General features: G+C 44.0%; 1 protein-coding gene and 1 long non-coding RNA gene across 8 annotated transcripts in view; one reads left to right on the top strand and one right to left on the bottom strand.

The window, feature by feature from the left end:
- Nucleotides 1–4,968: 4,968 nt before the first annotated feature.
- The window catches only part of LOC139048867 (uncharacterized), a 77,255-nt gene continuing 65,104 nt past the window's right edge, over nucleotides 4,969–17,119 (top strand). For 2 of the 7 annotated variants that reach the window (XM_070523758.1, XM_070523759.1), the window contains exon 1: nucleotides 10,342–10,537. In XM_070523758.1, coding sequence (XP_070379859.1) covers nucleotides 10,497–10,537 — 41 coding nt within the window. In that variant the 5' untranslated portion in view covers nucleotides 10,342–10,496. Of the gene's footprint in view, nucleotides 5,348–10,341; nucleotides 10,538–17,119 lie in introns of those variants that run through there. The other 5 variants (XM_070523755.1, XM_070523754.1, XM_070523760.1 and 2 more) reach the window with 4 other exon arrangements.
- Nucleotides 5,357–17,098, bottom strand: LOC139048868 (uncharacterized). Its single transcript, XR_011508007.1, has 3 exons — nucleotides 16,830–17,098; nucleotides 12,214–12,258; nucleotides 5,357–5,971 (listed from the first exon to the last, which is right to left on the bottom strand). It is a non-coding gene; the product is annotated as an uncharacterized lncRNA (long non-coding RNA).

Genomic DNA, 17,119 nt, shown 5'->3' with positions numbered 1-17,119 from the left:
ACGCTGCGATCCCGGTACTTCCAAGTCACAAACGACATGTGTGTTATCAGCATGACAGAGCATTCTCGACAGGAAAGTAACGAGCACAGCGTTTTCATGAAAGGAAATGCAGGCAAGACAGGTGACGATTATTGTTGTGTGGCAAATATACACCCCAAAGGGCGTAAACTTTTCTTAGAGTGTACATACATGCTCTTGATGTGTTCTGGTGTGTGTGTGTGTGTGTGTTGAGTTCGTGCAAGCAGCTCGTTATACTTAGCATTAAAATTCAGTTCTAAATTCAAACATTTTGACTACAGCAAAACTGGTACCAGCTGGAGAGTTGTATATATGTTTGTAGGCTGTTTGTTTACAGAGGACTTAGCAAGAAGACTTTTGTGAACTCTGTTTGTAAAAAAAGGGTCTGTAGACACTGCCTTCGCCACTTATTTGTCTAAGCATGTCAAAGCACAACATGTGACAGAAATGAGAGTCGTGCGGTGCGGAAACGTCGCTGCGAGCAAGTACGAGCTATATATAGTTGTTTTCCAAGACCCTGCATGACCGCTGTTTTCAGTGGCGGAAACTTGGTTTCAGCATACTACAAATTTATGCACTCCCATTTGGAAAGCTTGAGTGTTATACTGCAGGGCATACGGGATACATCTGGCAACAGCTGGTGCTGCTTATACAAACCTGTGTGGCTTGTCTGTCCATGCAGCTCTTCCTCCTTGGCACAAGACTTGTTCCGTGATGGTGCTTGTGGAAGCTGTGTTCTCTACTGTGTAGCATATTGTGCCAGGGATTTGGATATGATTAGGGCAGTCTGTTACTGCCCAAATCAGACTTGCGTACCCTGCAAGGTCTCTACGAAATCACGAGTTTGCTAGGAACCCACTTTCATGCATACCTGAAGGTTTGCCTCTGGTTACTTTTTTTATCAGGACTGATCACTAGGTTTTCTTCATACTGTTTAGCCTCAATCGCCGCCCGAATTATAATAATAATAAAACAAGTTTACATGTCCGATGGTTGATTCTGAACCCACGATAGCGCAGAAGCATGATACTGTAAGATATTTAAATGATTTGCATTAAAGAGACACAAAATAGAAGCACTAAATCAGCTTTGACAGATGAAGTATTATTCTAAAACTCTTTGTTTTTCTGTTAATTTGGCGGTTATAGGTTGTTCATTAGAAGAGATAAGGTCAAAGTTATGGGGGCTCTTTGTCTTTTTTTTTCTATGCCAGCACAACAATATGACACCGCAGATTTCAACATATATTTTCTAAAACTTGGGCCATTGTGACTCGGTAAAAGTTCCTGAAAATTTCTGAATGCACTCAATGGCCAGTTTAGTCCATCGTTACTGATAAGAAATTAACTAGGCCCGAGCTGAGGCCATCAAAATCAATGTCACAGCCACCTGGTGCGGAAACTTCAAGGCAGCTTCGACGCCCTATTTCGTTTTTGCACATTTTCTGGCTTACCGATTTCCTTCTCGCAGTAAGTGCAGGGGTACATGCAGCTCAACTTGCCTTTGTGGGTGTGTGCGTCCCTGTACCATAGATGCCAACAAGGCGTGGGAACCGTGTAATTTGTTTTCCACAATGTTAAACTTCACAATGAAACTATACATACCTCGTATAGTGCATTAAGTGTGCCCCGTATCTAGCAACTGCGAAAAATTTTCATGATGCCGCAACTTTGTTCCTGTTCGATTGCCTGTGATGATGTCACATTAGACCTTCTAGAGGTTTAAATTGCCTGTATGCATATTACCGCACACAAAATACCGGGTTAATTGGAGACATGAGGGGCATAACAATTCTGGTATAGTCGAGCTTGGTCATAAAAAAGTTGCATATGACGTGGAAATACCTTTGTTATAAGCATATATTCGTTGCACTTTGATACTGATGAACATTACATGCTTCGTTATATCCATGTTCATTTTGCCGAAGTTTGACTGTACTGAGATATTGTGATACATTGTGCAACGTGTTAGAAAGCATTTGTGTGTTCTTATTAAAGTTCTTATTGAGAAAAATGCAAAAAAAAGGGCTGCATGCTATATCAATTATCAGCTAGGATAATAGGATCCGTTACATACATAGGTATTGGTACAGTGTAGGTAGGGAAGTATTTAGGATGAGAAAGAAGGTTAAGGAGATGTATATATTAAAATGCTAGAATGAAAACATGTATATCATACGTGATTAAACTCAAGCAGACTAGGTGCCTATTTGTGACTGGCCCGTCTTAAAGGGGATGCCGTTAAATAATCGTCATCATATGTCTCCAGTAATTCGGTTAGCCACCCTAACCTAGTAATCAGTAAGTATAATAATTAGTAATACAAGCTGAAAATACTGAAACTATCCACCATCGGCGTCCTGCCATCACTGAAGGAACAGGCACACTCATTTAAGAAAAATGTAATACATAACAATACCTTCTCTTGTCAACTTTCATTGATGGTCGAGTCAGTCAACACGACAATTCAATGAAAAGAAAAAGAAAGTCAGGAGGGGGGACAGGGCATTGGGAGTGTTGATTGGGCACATTCAAGCTACCTTTTGTAACGCTTTGTTATGAGGCCTCTTTTTTATTTCAAATATATAACAAAACCGTGACTGTCCAGAGAAAAGAAATGGTTATGCAGCTGGTCCTTTGATCACACAAACTAAACAATCATACACGAAAGCTGCATGGGATACAAGATCATCTTGCGTTTATGTTTATGGAACTGTTTAGGTGTGCGTTGTTAGAACTACGCCATTCTAGTTCGAACTATGCAAAGCGCAACTTCGCATATGCTATACGCACGTTACTCTACTAATTCACACCATTGTTGCCCATGACGAAGGGCACCGTACCCACCGTGATGGCCAAGGTTGCTGGGTTTGGTGACTTCTCACCAAATCGGCTACATTTAGAGGCTCCTGGTGAACGAAAATTGTGGTTGGCGACTTGGCTACTTTCTGGATAGTTTTGGTGGTGGTAATTGGTACTGGTAGTGTCCAAATCATACTCCCTCCGATGGCTCCCTCAAAGCAACAGTCCCAAACGCCAGATTTTGAAGGTCATGCTTTTGCGTCTTGCAAGCTCTGGAAGCAAATCCAGGAGCTGAAAATATATCATAGCCGACATATGGCCCGTGAGACTCTTCGACTTGTCGTCCTGGACTGTCCAGGACTGCCCGAGATGCTTCGTACGCAATGCTCATTGGTTGAAACCAACCCCTCGGGCAGTTCGGGACTGTCAGGGATGGACAATTAAAGTGGACCATTGGAGTTTCTCCACAGGTGGCGTACAGAAGCTTTCTCCAAGTAACAGGAATTTGCCTATCTTGAAGGCTATGCTTCTGCGTCACTTGTTAGATGGAAGCAATGGGTAGTGTCTTAATCCCCATCGCTAGTGACGATTACCTCTATAGAGAATCCTGATGACCGTTCTTGGCAACAGAAGTGACTGCAGCAACCGAAAACGCATTGTGGCAGCCCTGACCTTACAGATGCCAGTGTCATTACAGTGCCAGTACGTTTCTTATAGACACTGGTGACTGCATAGCAGGGAGAGTACATAACAGGGACATCATACACTTTGCACGGGGATATTTGAAGAGAAGTCGTAGTGGTGCAAGGATGATGTGCAGCAAGTTTATTGTACTGAAACTGGCAACACACTGCTTCGGCTATGAGAGAGCACACATACCTGGAGTGGAAATTATCAAAGAATGTCAACTGGTCACTGTACTGTAAATTGTGATACAAGAACATGTGATAACATTTGTTTTGTTATTGCTTTTTTCCATCAGTGCAGCAGAAAACTACAGGTCTTTTTCGCCATTTTCTTTTCATTTATTTCACCTTAAAGGCCCGAAGGCATTACATAAGGGGGGGAGGGGCGAACAATGTGTAATATACAATTCAACAAAAACTCAGAGAAGAAATAAATGCAGTACAGAAGGTAGACAATCCAAGGGCAACGACAATATTACAAAGCGGGACAAAGAAGAGCTTCAAAACGGCCTAGGACGAGTATATTCAGTTGGATTACCACATGTGATTGTTTAGCATATTGCGGAAGGTCTGTCAGTTACTGCACGTGACCATATTTTCGCGCCACAAATTGACAATTTTTCAGTTTGTCGCACCGTGGCTACTTTCATTGCTATATCAATTATATGGACACTCCAAGCGCACTTCTGCCGTCGGCGTCGCCGTATGTGCGAGTGAAAGCGTACGAGGGTGAGCCGGCGAACGCGGCTCAATTTCGAGTGCGCGAGCGAGGAAAGCGGGGAGGTCACGCCATCTCTTCTCGCGTGTGAGACACGGGGGTGAGGTGAGAGGATGCTGGGCGTTCTTCTCCGGCGGCAGCTGTTCACGGCGCGGCCATGCGGACACCGTATCACATGACCGTATCTTGAAAGCTATGTGCGACGTGGTCCATATGCGTACTCGCGTGTGCCTCATCTTCAAAGCGAGCTGCGATGTTTGCAGAGTGCGCGTAGTGCCGGTAGGTTTGTATGCGCTGCGCTTTCGACGTTTCGTTCGCGTTGAGGCGAGGAATGCACGGATGTCAATGAGCTCGCGGCATCTGCCGCGATCCCTCACTCCATCGTTTTGACAGCGAGTTTCCGCTGTCATCGAGCGAGAGGTGTTCCATGTTTACCTGTGCTCACGTGACACCATGCGTGACACCGTGCTTCTTAATTTAGTTAGCAAGCGAATGTTTACAACTTTATACGGCCAATAACATTACTATCCTTACTTCGTATAGCTATCAACTAATTCTCCATCACAATCGATGCTTCGCCTTTCGGGGAAACTGCTACTTTTTTGGGCTACCATAGAGTTTCTAAATAAATACTAATATGAAACTACATGGTCTACCAATTAAAGCTTTGGTCGCATTTGGCGGCTTTTTGGGGCCGCCACTTCTGCCGAAGACCTGGCAACCCTTGACAGCAGAACGAAAAACAAATGGCGGGCAGTTCGGCTGAACCCAAGCAGGTGCTTCGGCTGGCGCTGACTTATTGCCCTTCGCTGGTGCGAACACTTGTGTTGATGTGCGCCATTCAGTCGGCCGAAACTGCGTCGAGGCGAGCGGTCGTGGATTTGGTGGTCTCATCGTGGACCTGTTTATGCGGCTGAATCGGTGGGCACTGTGCGATGTGTCGCCCATAGTTTCGCTTCCGCGCGAGGAGGCGAGGAAATGCGCGTCACAGCGGACCGTTCGCTTGCTGTTTGAAATGGTGCGTAAGGATACACGGCGGTGAAGCAAGTTAGGAAGGATTAGTTCAAGCAATACGGATTCACACGCACAAGCGCATTCCAGGAAGCCATGGCGCAAGCGTAAAGGTTAGTATATTGTGGTGTATAACCGTATAACGACCGAGTGTACGACTTGAAAAAAAAAAGAAAAAAAAACGCAACATTGACATTACTTTAACTCGGACGGTTCGCGTTAACAGGAACGCATTTAGTTGTAGTAGCAGTAGTACTTAAACGCAACGAATTACGCTAACTACGTGTGGTTCATACGCGTTCTTGAAGTAATACATGCAACCAGGCTCGATAATTAATAATTCCCATACGTGGGCGTATCGGTAATGTATTTTTACCTTAATTTTTATTCATTTCTTTTTGTTTTCGTTCATTACATGTCTGAAGTCCATATTGTATAGTTTCCGAATAGAATGCCACCCGTACGGCAGTAGGTTCTTTCGGGAAGGGTTTATGAGCTGACGCTATCAACGCAATAATAATAATAATAATAATAATAATAATAATGTAGCATTCCTAGTTAAAAGGACACAATAGAATTAAAGCTTTCCTGTGGAACTGGCATCCATCTTGTCTGCCTTTATTCCAACTTCATCCTCCTTTTCTCCCCTCCCCAGGCTTTTGTGCATCTTCATTTTCTATCCGAAGGCTCATATGATCACCTCAACAGGTTCCTGGAGCGCCTTCAAGACATGCCATCTGTTCAGAAGAAAAAAAAAATTACTAACTCAAGCAGTCACTTTGGACGGACCGACACAGATTGGTCACGCTGTAATCAGCTGAACTGAGCCACTTTGCAAGGAGCACAGAGAACTTGCTCACTCCCCAGGTCAGGTGAATGATGTTGACAATGACGCGCAGGAGTTTTTGACGACAAAAGAAACTAATAAACAAGGGTGATGAGTCTGACCTGATGACTGCAACTGAGACTGTTTATTCAGCTTGCTGCAGCCTACTTCAAATTCCTGTCAAAGTGGGAAACAGTCATGTGATGGCTTTGGTAGACAGCAGTGCTTCTGTGTCTATAATAAATGCCAAGCTGGTGTATGCAAGTCACCTGCGTCGTGGAAGAGTACAAGGTTACGATGTAAAAGTGACATTGCGTAATCAGTGGGCCTCAGTAAACATTGAGTTCCAAGGTCATAAAACAGAGTGAAGTATTGGTGATAGAAGGTGCGACGTACGACTTCTTGCTATCCAGACCAGATATAAACAGAATCAGCGTATATTGGGACGGTGCGGTTTTATTCGAAAGAGGAAGGAAGCAGGAATAGATAACAGACGGAAAGACAAGGAGGTTTAGTCTGATTACCAAGGGACGATACACAACAAGGTAGACAAAATAACCTACAAGTTCTCAAGTGCGTGGAGAATGTTGCAATGACCTACCCTGAACTTGTATGCATAAGAAACTGTCCACAATCGATGAAGTCGCACAAGGTTCCTTTTGAACTAACTGATAAGACCGTCATCCACAAATCACCTTATAACTTGTCAAGAGAGCGAAAGATATGGTTGAAGAAAGAATTGCACAAGATGCTGGACGCCAGCATAATCCGACCTTCAGTATCACCCTTCACCTCGCCCATAACAATTGCACCGAAGGGAGATAGAACATTCAGGTTGTGCACATAATACAGGGTTCTCAATCATCAGACAGAATTTCCCATGCCGAAGATAAACATGATCATAGATGAGACGGGTGGTTGCTGACATTTTTCACACATTCACTTATGCAAAGGTTTCTGGCAGATCCCGCTGACCAAAGGATAAAAAATGTCCAGTGCGTCTATCATGCCCTTCAATTCGTAAGAGTTTAACCAGCTTCCTTTTGGCTGGAATAATTCTCCAGCATGGTTCCAGAAGATCATGAACGAAGTCCTGAAGCCTTTCCTAGGTGTATTTTGTAACTTGTACATAAACAATATTATCGTCTTCTCCAAAACAGAGGCTGGGCAGCAGGATCACCTGTCTCGGGCATTAAATGCCTTGCGCTTGGCACACCTCAAGGTTAACTTTAAAAGTGCATTCTTTCAAAGAAAAGTTTTTCTTGGAAGAGTATTTGATGGGACTACCAAAAGCACCAAACAAGACTTCTTCGAGAGGATCTCCCAGCTGGTAGAACCATATGATGTCCACTCATTGCGTGTGCTTTTGGGATTAGCAGGTCATTTCGGACCTTTCATCAAATGTGTTGCCATAGCAACCTGATGCCTCAAGCATCTACTGCAGAAAGAAGTTCCGTTTGAGTGGAGTGACGAATGTGAGAGGGTCTAACGCGATATGGTTTACGAAATCTCCGCTGACTCTATTCTATGCATACCAGACTTCGCTTTACCCTTTAAATTGAATACCGACACCTCAGACTGTGGGACAGTTACAGTTCTATATTAGAACTGTCCAGAAGCATCTGGCTGAGAAAGGCAAAACATAGTAGGTTACTGGAAGGTAACTTTACCTGGAAGGTAAAGGAAGCAATTGCAGTTCTTCAAGCTATTCAGTACTTCTGTATGTACTTAGAAGGTAAGAAGTTCACTTCGGTCACTGATCACCAGGCCCTCATTCAACTCCTGAATATGACCCAACCTAAAGGACATATTGCCTGATGGGTGAACTACTTGCAGCAATTTGACTGTACCATCTCTCGCCGACCTGGACCCCTTTTGACTGATCCAGATGCTTTGTTTAGACTGATGATACAATCCAACAGAGAACAACTGGAAGAAATCAATGAAGTAAAATTGTGGGAAGGCACTGAACTGATTTTAATTGAAGGTCGGCATCAAGTCCTGCCAACACAGGTTTTTCAGGGTGCTTGTACTACGACAGCCCAGGATCTGGAAGAGACAACGGATTTTGGCGCACCTAGGACAAGCCAGATGAGATTTATGTGGCCTCACATGAAGGAAGAAGTCGATCAGTATGTTCGTTGATGCCATGTTTGTCAAGTCATCAGAGTGAAATATAAGCAGCCTACGGACGCCATCAAAATACCTTGCCACTTGAACGTGCCTTTTGAAGTTATACACCTGGATGTTGCCAAGCTAATTAAGGAACGAGGAGGAGTCAGAAAAACAAGCTTTTCTTCTGGCCCCAGATGAATGCACCAGGATGGTCGTGGCACGGGCAGGCAAAGAAGATGCAAATAGTGTTATCGCTCTTCTCGAAAGGGATACGTTTAGGACTACCAGGACGATCGTATGTGACAACTGTTTAGCATTCAAGAGTGAAAAACTAGCAAGATGGACATTAGAGCACAACATATCGATCAAGTTCTGTGCGCCATAGCATCCTGCGGTGAATGGGCTTGCAGTGTGCCCTGTGCTATCCAAGATGTGAAACATTACATCAGGCTTTATTATAGTTTACCTAATGGATGGAAATGCTGTTTAGAAGCAGCTGTAAAATATCGCAATTGCTCGCAAATGCAGCAAATATCGCAAATGCAGTCCACAGTTTGCTTCTTTGAGAGAAACCCCTATTCTGCAGGAGAGCCGTGAGTTGGGGCTCTTGAAGAATCTCAAGATCGTCGAGGAGAGGAAGCAAAAATCCCAGGAGGAGAAGTACCGGAAACAAATGAAAATAGGTGCAAGGCTTCGTTTAAACGCAGAAATAAAGACGTATATAAAAAAAGAACTTTGACAAGAGATATTGCTCAGACATCCCAAACATTCAAGTCACTGACCTCGTTGAGTTAGGAAAGGAGTAAGATATTACACTGCAAAATTTTATGGTCCTTACTCTGTGACAAAGATAGCCACTCAAAAAGGAATATTAAAGACTGGTACATTGCTGAACGTGGCCCAGTTGAATGTGCTTCAATTGGAAACGTTTTCAAGTATGACCTCGGGAAGGGTTGGCAAAAGAAACCTGGAGGGGTGAAGCAGTATGAGCCCTTGGATAGGAGATGAAGTGCAAAGACTGGGAGACTGGGGAGGGGAAAGATGAAGTTGAAATAAATGTAGGCAAGATGGACGGCAGTTCCACAGCAAAGCTTTAATTCTATTTTCTCCTTTTAACTAGGAACGCTACAAAAAATAATCAGAGGCGCCTCTGATTGGCTCAAAATGTCGCCAGTACAGAATATGACACTACGGCAAATTTTGGCTGACCAGAATAGCACCCTGTTCGTATGTAATGAAAACAGGGCAAAATGATATACTGCAATAGCCGTATTAGAGGGACAAAGAGGAACTGCAATGATATAAAGGTGTAGAGGTCGGTCTGCTGCAAAAGGGGTGTCAGGGAACAACGGATCGTGATATAGATTCGCCGTGGTGGTGTAGTGGTTTTGGGGTTGCGCCGCTAAGCCCGAGGGCGCTGTATCAAATCGACGGGGGCAGAATATGAAAACCCTAATGAACTGGGCATTGTGTACACGTTAAGGAAACCTCACGTGATCAAACTTAATTCGGAGTCTATGTCTACGGTGTGCCTCACAATCATATCGTCATTTCGGCGTGTGAAACCCGAGCATCAAAAAAGGAAAAAAAAAAGAGGGTGAGGTGGGCCGAGATGTGAAGCGTCACATGCTTGCTACAAAAGGTGTGGCGACTACGATGAGAGCGGAACAGTATGTTGATGACTTCAAGGTCATCATCATCATCATCACCACGCTGTTTCTGTACAACGCATGCTGTACGTGCAGGCTTCGTATCTTCACGTCGACGGGACGCACTGTAGCGTCGCCATGAGACTGTCGCGCATGTATTTTCGCAGTTGTCCGTACCACTGACGCATCTGAACCAGGTAGCAGCTGGCTGGTTTTTAAGTACGCCAGTGCTGCGTCGATTATTCGTCGCAGCACGGCCTTGCTGACTGAGTCCGACGCGCACTGTCGTTCTCTGCGCACTGGCGTTCGCGTTGACATGTTCCAAGGTCCGGGAGTGCGTTGGTCACGTGACGGAACGGCTCGGCAAAGATCGACCGACGCCGATTTAAGTGCCTGAACTGTCGCAATTGATCGAAGCCAGGGAGCTCTCGTTTGCACCTACGGCTTTGTCCACGCCACCTTTACCTCAGGCAGCAGGGTAGTGCCGGCCAGATTCACGGGGGATGCCGTTAGAAAGTATCATCATCACCAAACCTGCCAAAAATGGCGTAATGCCTTCTGCTCGGTGACCGGCGGTTCCTTTCCGATCGCTCGCCTGCCGCGCCGACTTCGTGCCGAAATGAGCACCGAGCTCAGAAGCGAAGCCAGCGCATCCAAATTCGTCGCGTGAAGATGCGTCGGGTGCCGAGGTCCGGGCCTGAGCTGTCGTTCAAGTGAGCTTTGCTTTAGTTTCGCTTTGCGACGGATGCATTGGGCGACCGTGTAATTGACGCTGACTTACGTCATCGGCCTCGTTTCGACGAGGGGCAAATACGCCCTTGTATAGTCTGTCAAAAGGGCCCCCCCATTGCAAGCAGATCACGCGATGACAGTCGTGTCTCCAACGCATCAAACGGCCGCCCGCCGCGCGAAAACAGCTTGTTGCTGAAGAAATGATATTCGAAAGGTGCATTGTAGCCGCCGTGGTGGCTTAGTGGCTACGGCGCGGGATCAAATTCCGGCCGCGGCGGCCGCATTTCGATGAAGGGGGAGGGGGGGGGGGCGAAATGCGAAAGCACCCGTGCATTGCTGTGGATGTTAAAGAACTCCAAGGGGGTCAAAGTTAATCCGGCGCCTGCCCACTACGGAGTGGCCCATAAAGATTTCGTGGTTTTGGTCCGTACAACCGCAGGATTAAAAAAAAAAAAAGGTTGACCTAGTGAGTGTTGACGCTAGAGAAATAATACAAGGTAGCTAGACGTACGTGGTTCAAATTATTCGATCATCACATGTTGACTGCAGTATCTCTCCATTCTGTCTCTTTTTCAAGTTCATTATTCACTTGTTTCATATCTTATTCGTATCGCATTCCACGCGCAATGGCGCTGAGCTTGTCTTGTTTAGCATCGATGCGACACTTGGTTGGCCCTTTCTTTTTTTTCAGCGTTTGACACTCAAAATGAGCCCCTCGCCACGTTTTTTTTTCTTGCCTCGTTCACGCTACCGTTGAGGTACAGGGCCCTTTAGCCTCAAGTGTCTACGGTTTCTTCAAAATGCATGCCTAAGGCTCGGACCAGGCACTCGTGCTGCCTGGTCTCCGGTTCTCCGACCCAGCTCTCCTCCTTCCTGAACTCAAGGGCTTTACCGATGATGAAGACGACATGGTGCCTTTCCATTTGCAGTAGATGAAACCATCTATCATTTTTTTCTTATTGTGCGACTGTTTTTCTGCTTTAAGGAAAAGCATCTTAGAACCAACGTTCACGCAACTTGGTTTAACTTTCCTGAATTTCAAATATCCTTTCTCTAGGAGCTTCCTCTCTTGGCAACTACCGCAGGGATGTCTGCTCAGTCGTGGAAGAATTCATAGTTGTTTCAAGACATTTTCCTTAAGTTCTTCAAGCAGTATTTTTATCCGTTTTCACATGACACTTTAACCAGTTTTTGTACCACCAAAATCTTCCTAATACCATCCAAATCTTGGCCATTCACCCGCAGTAGGCACGCGCCATCGAAGAAGGAAATCCAATCCAATCCATTTGAAGCAGGTGGCTGTTCAATTCTAGTGCACATACAGGAACACTATTGAATTCAGGTGAGGGCGTGGCACTCACGTTGCATGGCATGGTGGCAGCATGGCAGAGGGTGGCAGCAACACAGGCACTCGCACTTCGCCCCGTTTGTGGCTAATTATGTTCACTTTTGATTACATCCTTAGTTGCCGACTATTGACGCGTGTGATCACTCTTTTCTGGAAGTGGTTACAAAGTAACAAGATCCCAGATACTCCAACTCCCTGTGAAATTGGCCCAAAAGCATTGTCTTGAAAAAAAAAAAGAACAGAGAGAGAGAAAGAAAGAAAGAAAGAGAAATTGCTTGCAACGTTACCAAATATGGCATGTGACCTTACCAGCTCATTCAGTGCAGAACGTGCAACACCGCCCTTGGAACAGCACTGCGCAGAAAAAAAAAAAGCGCGAGAAGAAAAAAGAGCCAGGGCTTGCAACCTAAACGTGATGCAGTACCTTGGCTTTGGTATGGGAGAAAGCAGGGAAAGGAGGTTGCTTGCAGATACTATATATAGCAGTGTGTTCAATGGGGCTGGTTGGTTCATCTTTAGAATAAAAACAGGAACAGCGCAACACAGGACGAGCGAGTAAACAGGACAGAGCGTTCTGTCCTGTGTTGCGCTGTTCCTGTTTTTATGCTATATATAGTTGAGGCAAAGGGGGAAAATTTTTCTTCATCATTGGCAGTGAAGCTTGCCTGCTGGCAGCATGTTAATGCTACATTTCAATTTCTCCTATCTCCTCTAATAAAGAACCAATAAAAAATGTAATAGGACAACAACTTACAGTGCACATCTTTACATAACCTTACAACTTTCAGTGCATAACCACAGTTTCCAGCGGGGCCTAGTGAGGGGCTCTTATTATTAATTATTCTGGACCATTCTATACATGGTGTCTATCACAGCGCCACTCTAGCAAAAATTCCAATGGAACTAATAGCTTATGAAGTTATTAACAGAGCCTGTTAGCCCAATAAAAGCTCTTATACCTAGAACCAATAGTATATTTGTTTGTTGACGCCCAATAGCCCAATCCAACCTATTTAGAGCTATTGGCCCTAATTGGTCCAGCAAATGGTTGACACTAAATTTAGAAGCTCATATACTCCTATGCACAAACCCAAATGCTAATCGCTTCAGTGACAAAGACCCATCATTTCACTGTGCTCTCACATACATGCTGTACACCGTATGTATGTAAGCAATACTTGAGTCATCAATTAGTGCGAGTGGTTCAAGACAAACATAGGTAAGATTTTGTATGGCACTAAAAAAAAATCTAGATGCTGCCCTCCAGTGATCATATGACACTACAAGGTCCGTTATGTGAGGACTGAGATGTTAGTTATTCTTATTATTGATTTTGTTGTTTCAGAAGCATTACTTAAGGAGTGACTTTCTGCGAGACCTACTGAGACTAATGGACATATCAAACCCCATCAAAACGTACTGGCATTTAGTTCTCATTTTAATAGAACTCCCAACACAAATATGGATTGCCTTTGTCTACTATACCACTTGCAAGGGCAGAAAGCTTCATCTATAACAGTTGTAATTGGCAGTGGGCTTCATTACATATTTATATTAGTCTATAAGCCAGTACTATGACACTGAACAGGCACTAATGCAAATTCCTATTTCACTGACGAGAAACTAATAAAGAATTACGCTGGACTAATACAAGCTATTATCAGACTAATGAATATCTTACACAAGAACTTATTAGACTAACATGAATATGTATTGAAATTTTCACTTGGGCTGCAGTGTTGCTAGGGTTGTTGAATCCCAAGAATCAGAGGAAAAGATTAAGCCGCAGAATGCCACTAGTGATGATGTTGATTGACAACAGCACTGTTAAAACCGTTGCTGTTCTTGTTTGAAAGGGTGCAAAAATTTAATGGCTATACATTCTGCTTTGTCTGTTTGCCTTGACCTCATTCATCTGTTCTTTTTTTTGTGTGTGTTTGCGTGCAAGCTTTTCTAATTTTTTGTGGAGCCACACTTCAGCAAAAGATACCGAGTGTAGCATCCAGCGAAACCGCTGGCCAGTTTTATTAGCTTTCACACAGACGTGGCATGTTGCAGTGTGGTCTATTTAATTCCATGTTTGTGAGCATTGGCTACCTGTTTTGTGTGCAGAAACATCAAAAGTGTGCATTGCCTGTGATGATGCCACTGATGAAAAAAAATTAAAGTACATGTCGGTTTTGTGGAAACTAGACTAAATGGAAAAATTTCCAATGAATGTGGCTGTAATCGAATGGCGGTGCCATTATTGACAACTGGTGACTAGCGATGACAAACTCTGTCAGGGCAAAGAGCTGCCAGTTGGTATGTGCAAAAAAGTTGCAAAAATTTTTATCCTTACCACGTCGCAATTTACAAGAAAGGTGCAGTAGTTGCCTGGCTAACATGGCTACAAGTATAAATAGTGGTGCTGCAAATGGTTAGGGCCTACATCAGGACTAGAACCTTGACTAAAACGAAACTGCCTTTATGTTTATAACAATTCATCAGAAGACAAAAAATAATGTGCCACCAAGCTAGCTATAAAGCACTATAAAAAGTAAATCTATTAGGAAAAACAAAAAAAGGATTATCAGTAGAAAAAAAGGAAGTTAGGACATTTTGTTGTTTTGACTGGGTCAATTCGGGACGTTTAATGAAAAGTTAGGACTACCTTGCTAAATTCACGATAGAACTATCTTGCTAAATTCACGATGGTTGGCAGCCCTAGGTACCATGCATCGGTCGCTGCAAAGATGAAAGGTGCTTTTCCCTGTAGTGATGACAGATGGCACCATGAAAAGAAATCATAATTTTTTTTTTCAGTGGCATTGCCACATAGTACAAGTGCGCTTTGGCACTTGTACTATGTACTGGCACTGTACTTGTAATGATCGTAACCATAGTAATAAACTGAACCCACTGCAATATGCTGCCTCCATGCACAATTTGAGCACAACCCAGCCAGTGGCTGAAACAACTGTGTGTACATGGCACTCCTATTCAGCGAACGCTCAATGTGTATACTCTTGTAATCATTCGTGTTTGTATATCTCGGTGTTCACATTGCATCGGTTAAAAGTGGGGTCAATATAGTTCTGCTGGAAACAACATTTGAATAGTCTGTGCTGGTCATTTCGTTGCTGTGGGGCTTGCTGCATTGACTTGTGCAATGCCTGCACTTCTTGAATTTTTATCGGGCACAGGCCCTACATGAGGCAGGGTTATGGCTACTCCCAGAAGCCTTGATCTGCCCGTATCACAGGTTGCTGACGTTTGGGTACGTGGTTATGACAAGTTTGAATGTGACTTATATTTTCTTGTGCTTGCTTAATTTGGTTGTTTGGCATTGCCCTGTGCACATGATTCATGCACCAATTTGAAAACTGTATTTTCATATGTGTAGCAGTGATAATAAATTATGGCATTTTGTTTGATGTAGAGACATAGAATGAGAAGTGCTGTACCTGATGCTTCTTGACTAATCTTGGCAACCTTGTGATTTTAAGCCATGCTTAAATTTTAATATCAAAATTTTTTTGCAACACTCCCTCAGCATGAAACCTAATGGTTGTTCATTATCAGGGACAAATTTTAATATCAAATTTTTTTTTGCAACACTCCCTCAGCATGAAACCTAATGGTTGTTCATTATCACAGACAAATTTTAATATCAAAATTTTTTTGCAACACTCCCTCAGCATGAAACGTAATGGTTGTTCATTATCAGAGACAAATTGCTTTCATTCCCACTTACTTTCAGGTGGATTATCCGTATGTTGATTGTACTCATGGAAATACTAATTTATATTGAAAAAGCCCACAAGGCATTAACAGATCTGCACTAGTGACAGGGATTCCTAACTGATGGTGGCAGGCTATGCGATTTGTTGTTGCGAAGAAAATCTAGCCATATATACCAAAATATTCTTAATTCTGGTTGAAGAGAAATGTACTTGCAATTTTGAGCTTTGAATATTTGTACTTTGATTATTATTGTCTAGTTGGCAAGCCGATGAATTACTGCAGTCTGTGTGAGATTCAACTCCCCCCTCACCCCAAACTATCTTAATTTCATTGGTGTGGTTTTGTTCCCTGGACAGCCAAACTGTAATGCTAGTTTGTGGCCGAACTAACTTGAGAGTGTTCAAAGAAGCCGTGTAGTGAAGTAGCACCCCCCTCCCCCCTTTCTGTGGTTCATCTTATACTTTCTTATATTGCACAGATATATACTTAATTAATATTGTCGCTGATAGGCAAAGGGCTAATGAGGGCTGAGTGAAACAGTCTTCCGAAAATTATTACTGACTGCTTATTCTTCTGAGGGAGCTGGGAGCTTGGTGCAGTCCACCGTACTAGCAAGATAATTCTTTTGGTTAATTATCCATTTACTTGGAGAGAGTAGCATAAGTGCAAGACAGCCCTTGGAGTAAATCAATAAGTTGCAACACGGGAATGCAAATGACCTTTTGAAAGACCAATTCGGCCTTAGAACATTCATTAGGGCCAGGCTTGGGTGACGAGGTGTAGGTGTTCGGCTACTCGCATTCGCGGTGCATATAAGCGGTCGCTAATTCGTAGTCGCTGCTCATATAAATATCATTTTGCGTCATTTTGTGGTGGAAGCAAGCAGTGACTGCCTGCAGCGACGCTGAGGCGACATTGTATAAATTTATGTGCCGTAAAATGACCACTGGCCCGCCCGACCGCTATCGAGCCTGATCATCCTTGACCGGGATGCTATTTCTCTATCGCGATTGGCTTCCTTGCGCATGCTGTGAAAGGGAGCCAATCGCGGTCGAAGAAAATTCAGTCCTGACCAGGTTCGATCGCGATCCGAAGTACTCCTGTCCGGACGTCCATATCACACTCGCCGACCACGCAGGTTGCAGTCTTATTTGTCGTTATTTTAGTTTGGAAGCATGCAGAGAAATTGGCGAACGCACCTTGGAACTTTGCTGTTCGTGACGCCTCGAGGAAAATTGAGAGCTGGTACGCCATGGAATAAAGATTGTACGCTACCTAGCCGAGCGTGATTTCCGACGAGAAGCTGTGCTGTTCGCGGCGGCGGCGCTGTTGCAAAAGATGTAGAACAGTGAGGTGTTCGTCCAATTTCGTGCTAGAATACAGAATGTGGTGCTAGTATAGTACACTGAAGTTATGTCGCGACAAAAATGACCACACAGCTGTGCGCACTCCGTGCAACCTCCTTGATCCGTGCATCCACGAGTGTAGC

This window comes from Dermacentor albipictus, chromosome 8, assembly GCF_038994185.2.
Source record: "Dermacentor albipictus isolate Rhodes 1998 colony chromosome 8, USDA_Dalb.pri_finalv2, whole genome shotgun sequence".
NCBI classification, from domain to species: domain Eukaryota; kingdom Metazoa; phylum Arthropoda; class Arachnida; order Ixodida; family Ixodidae; genus Dermacentor; species Dermacentor albipictus.
Note: the sequence above shows the minus strand (reverse complement) of the source record. Positions and strands in the feature narration are given on the sequence as shown.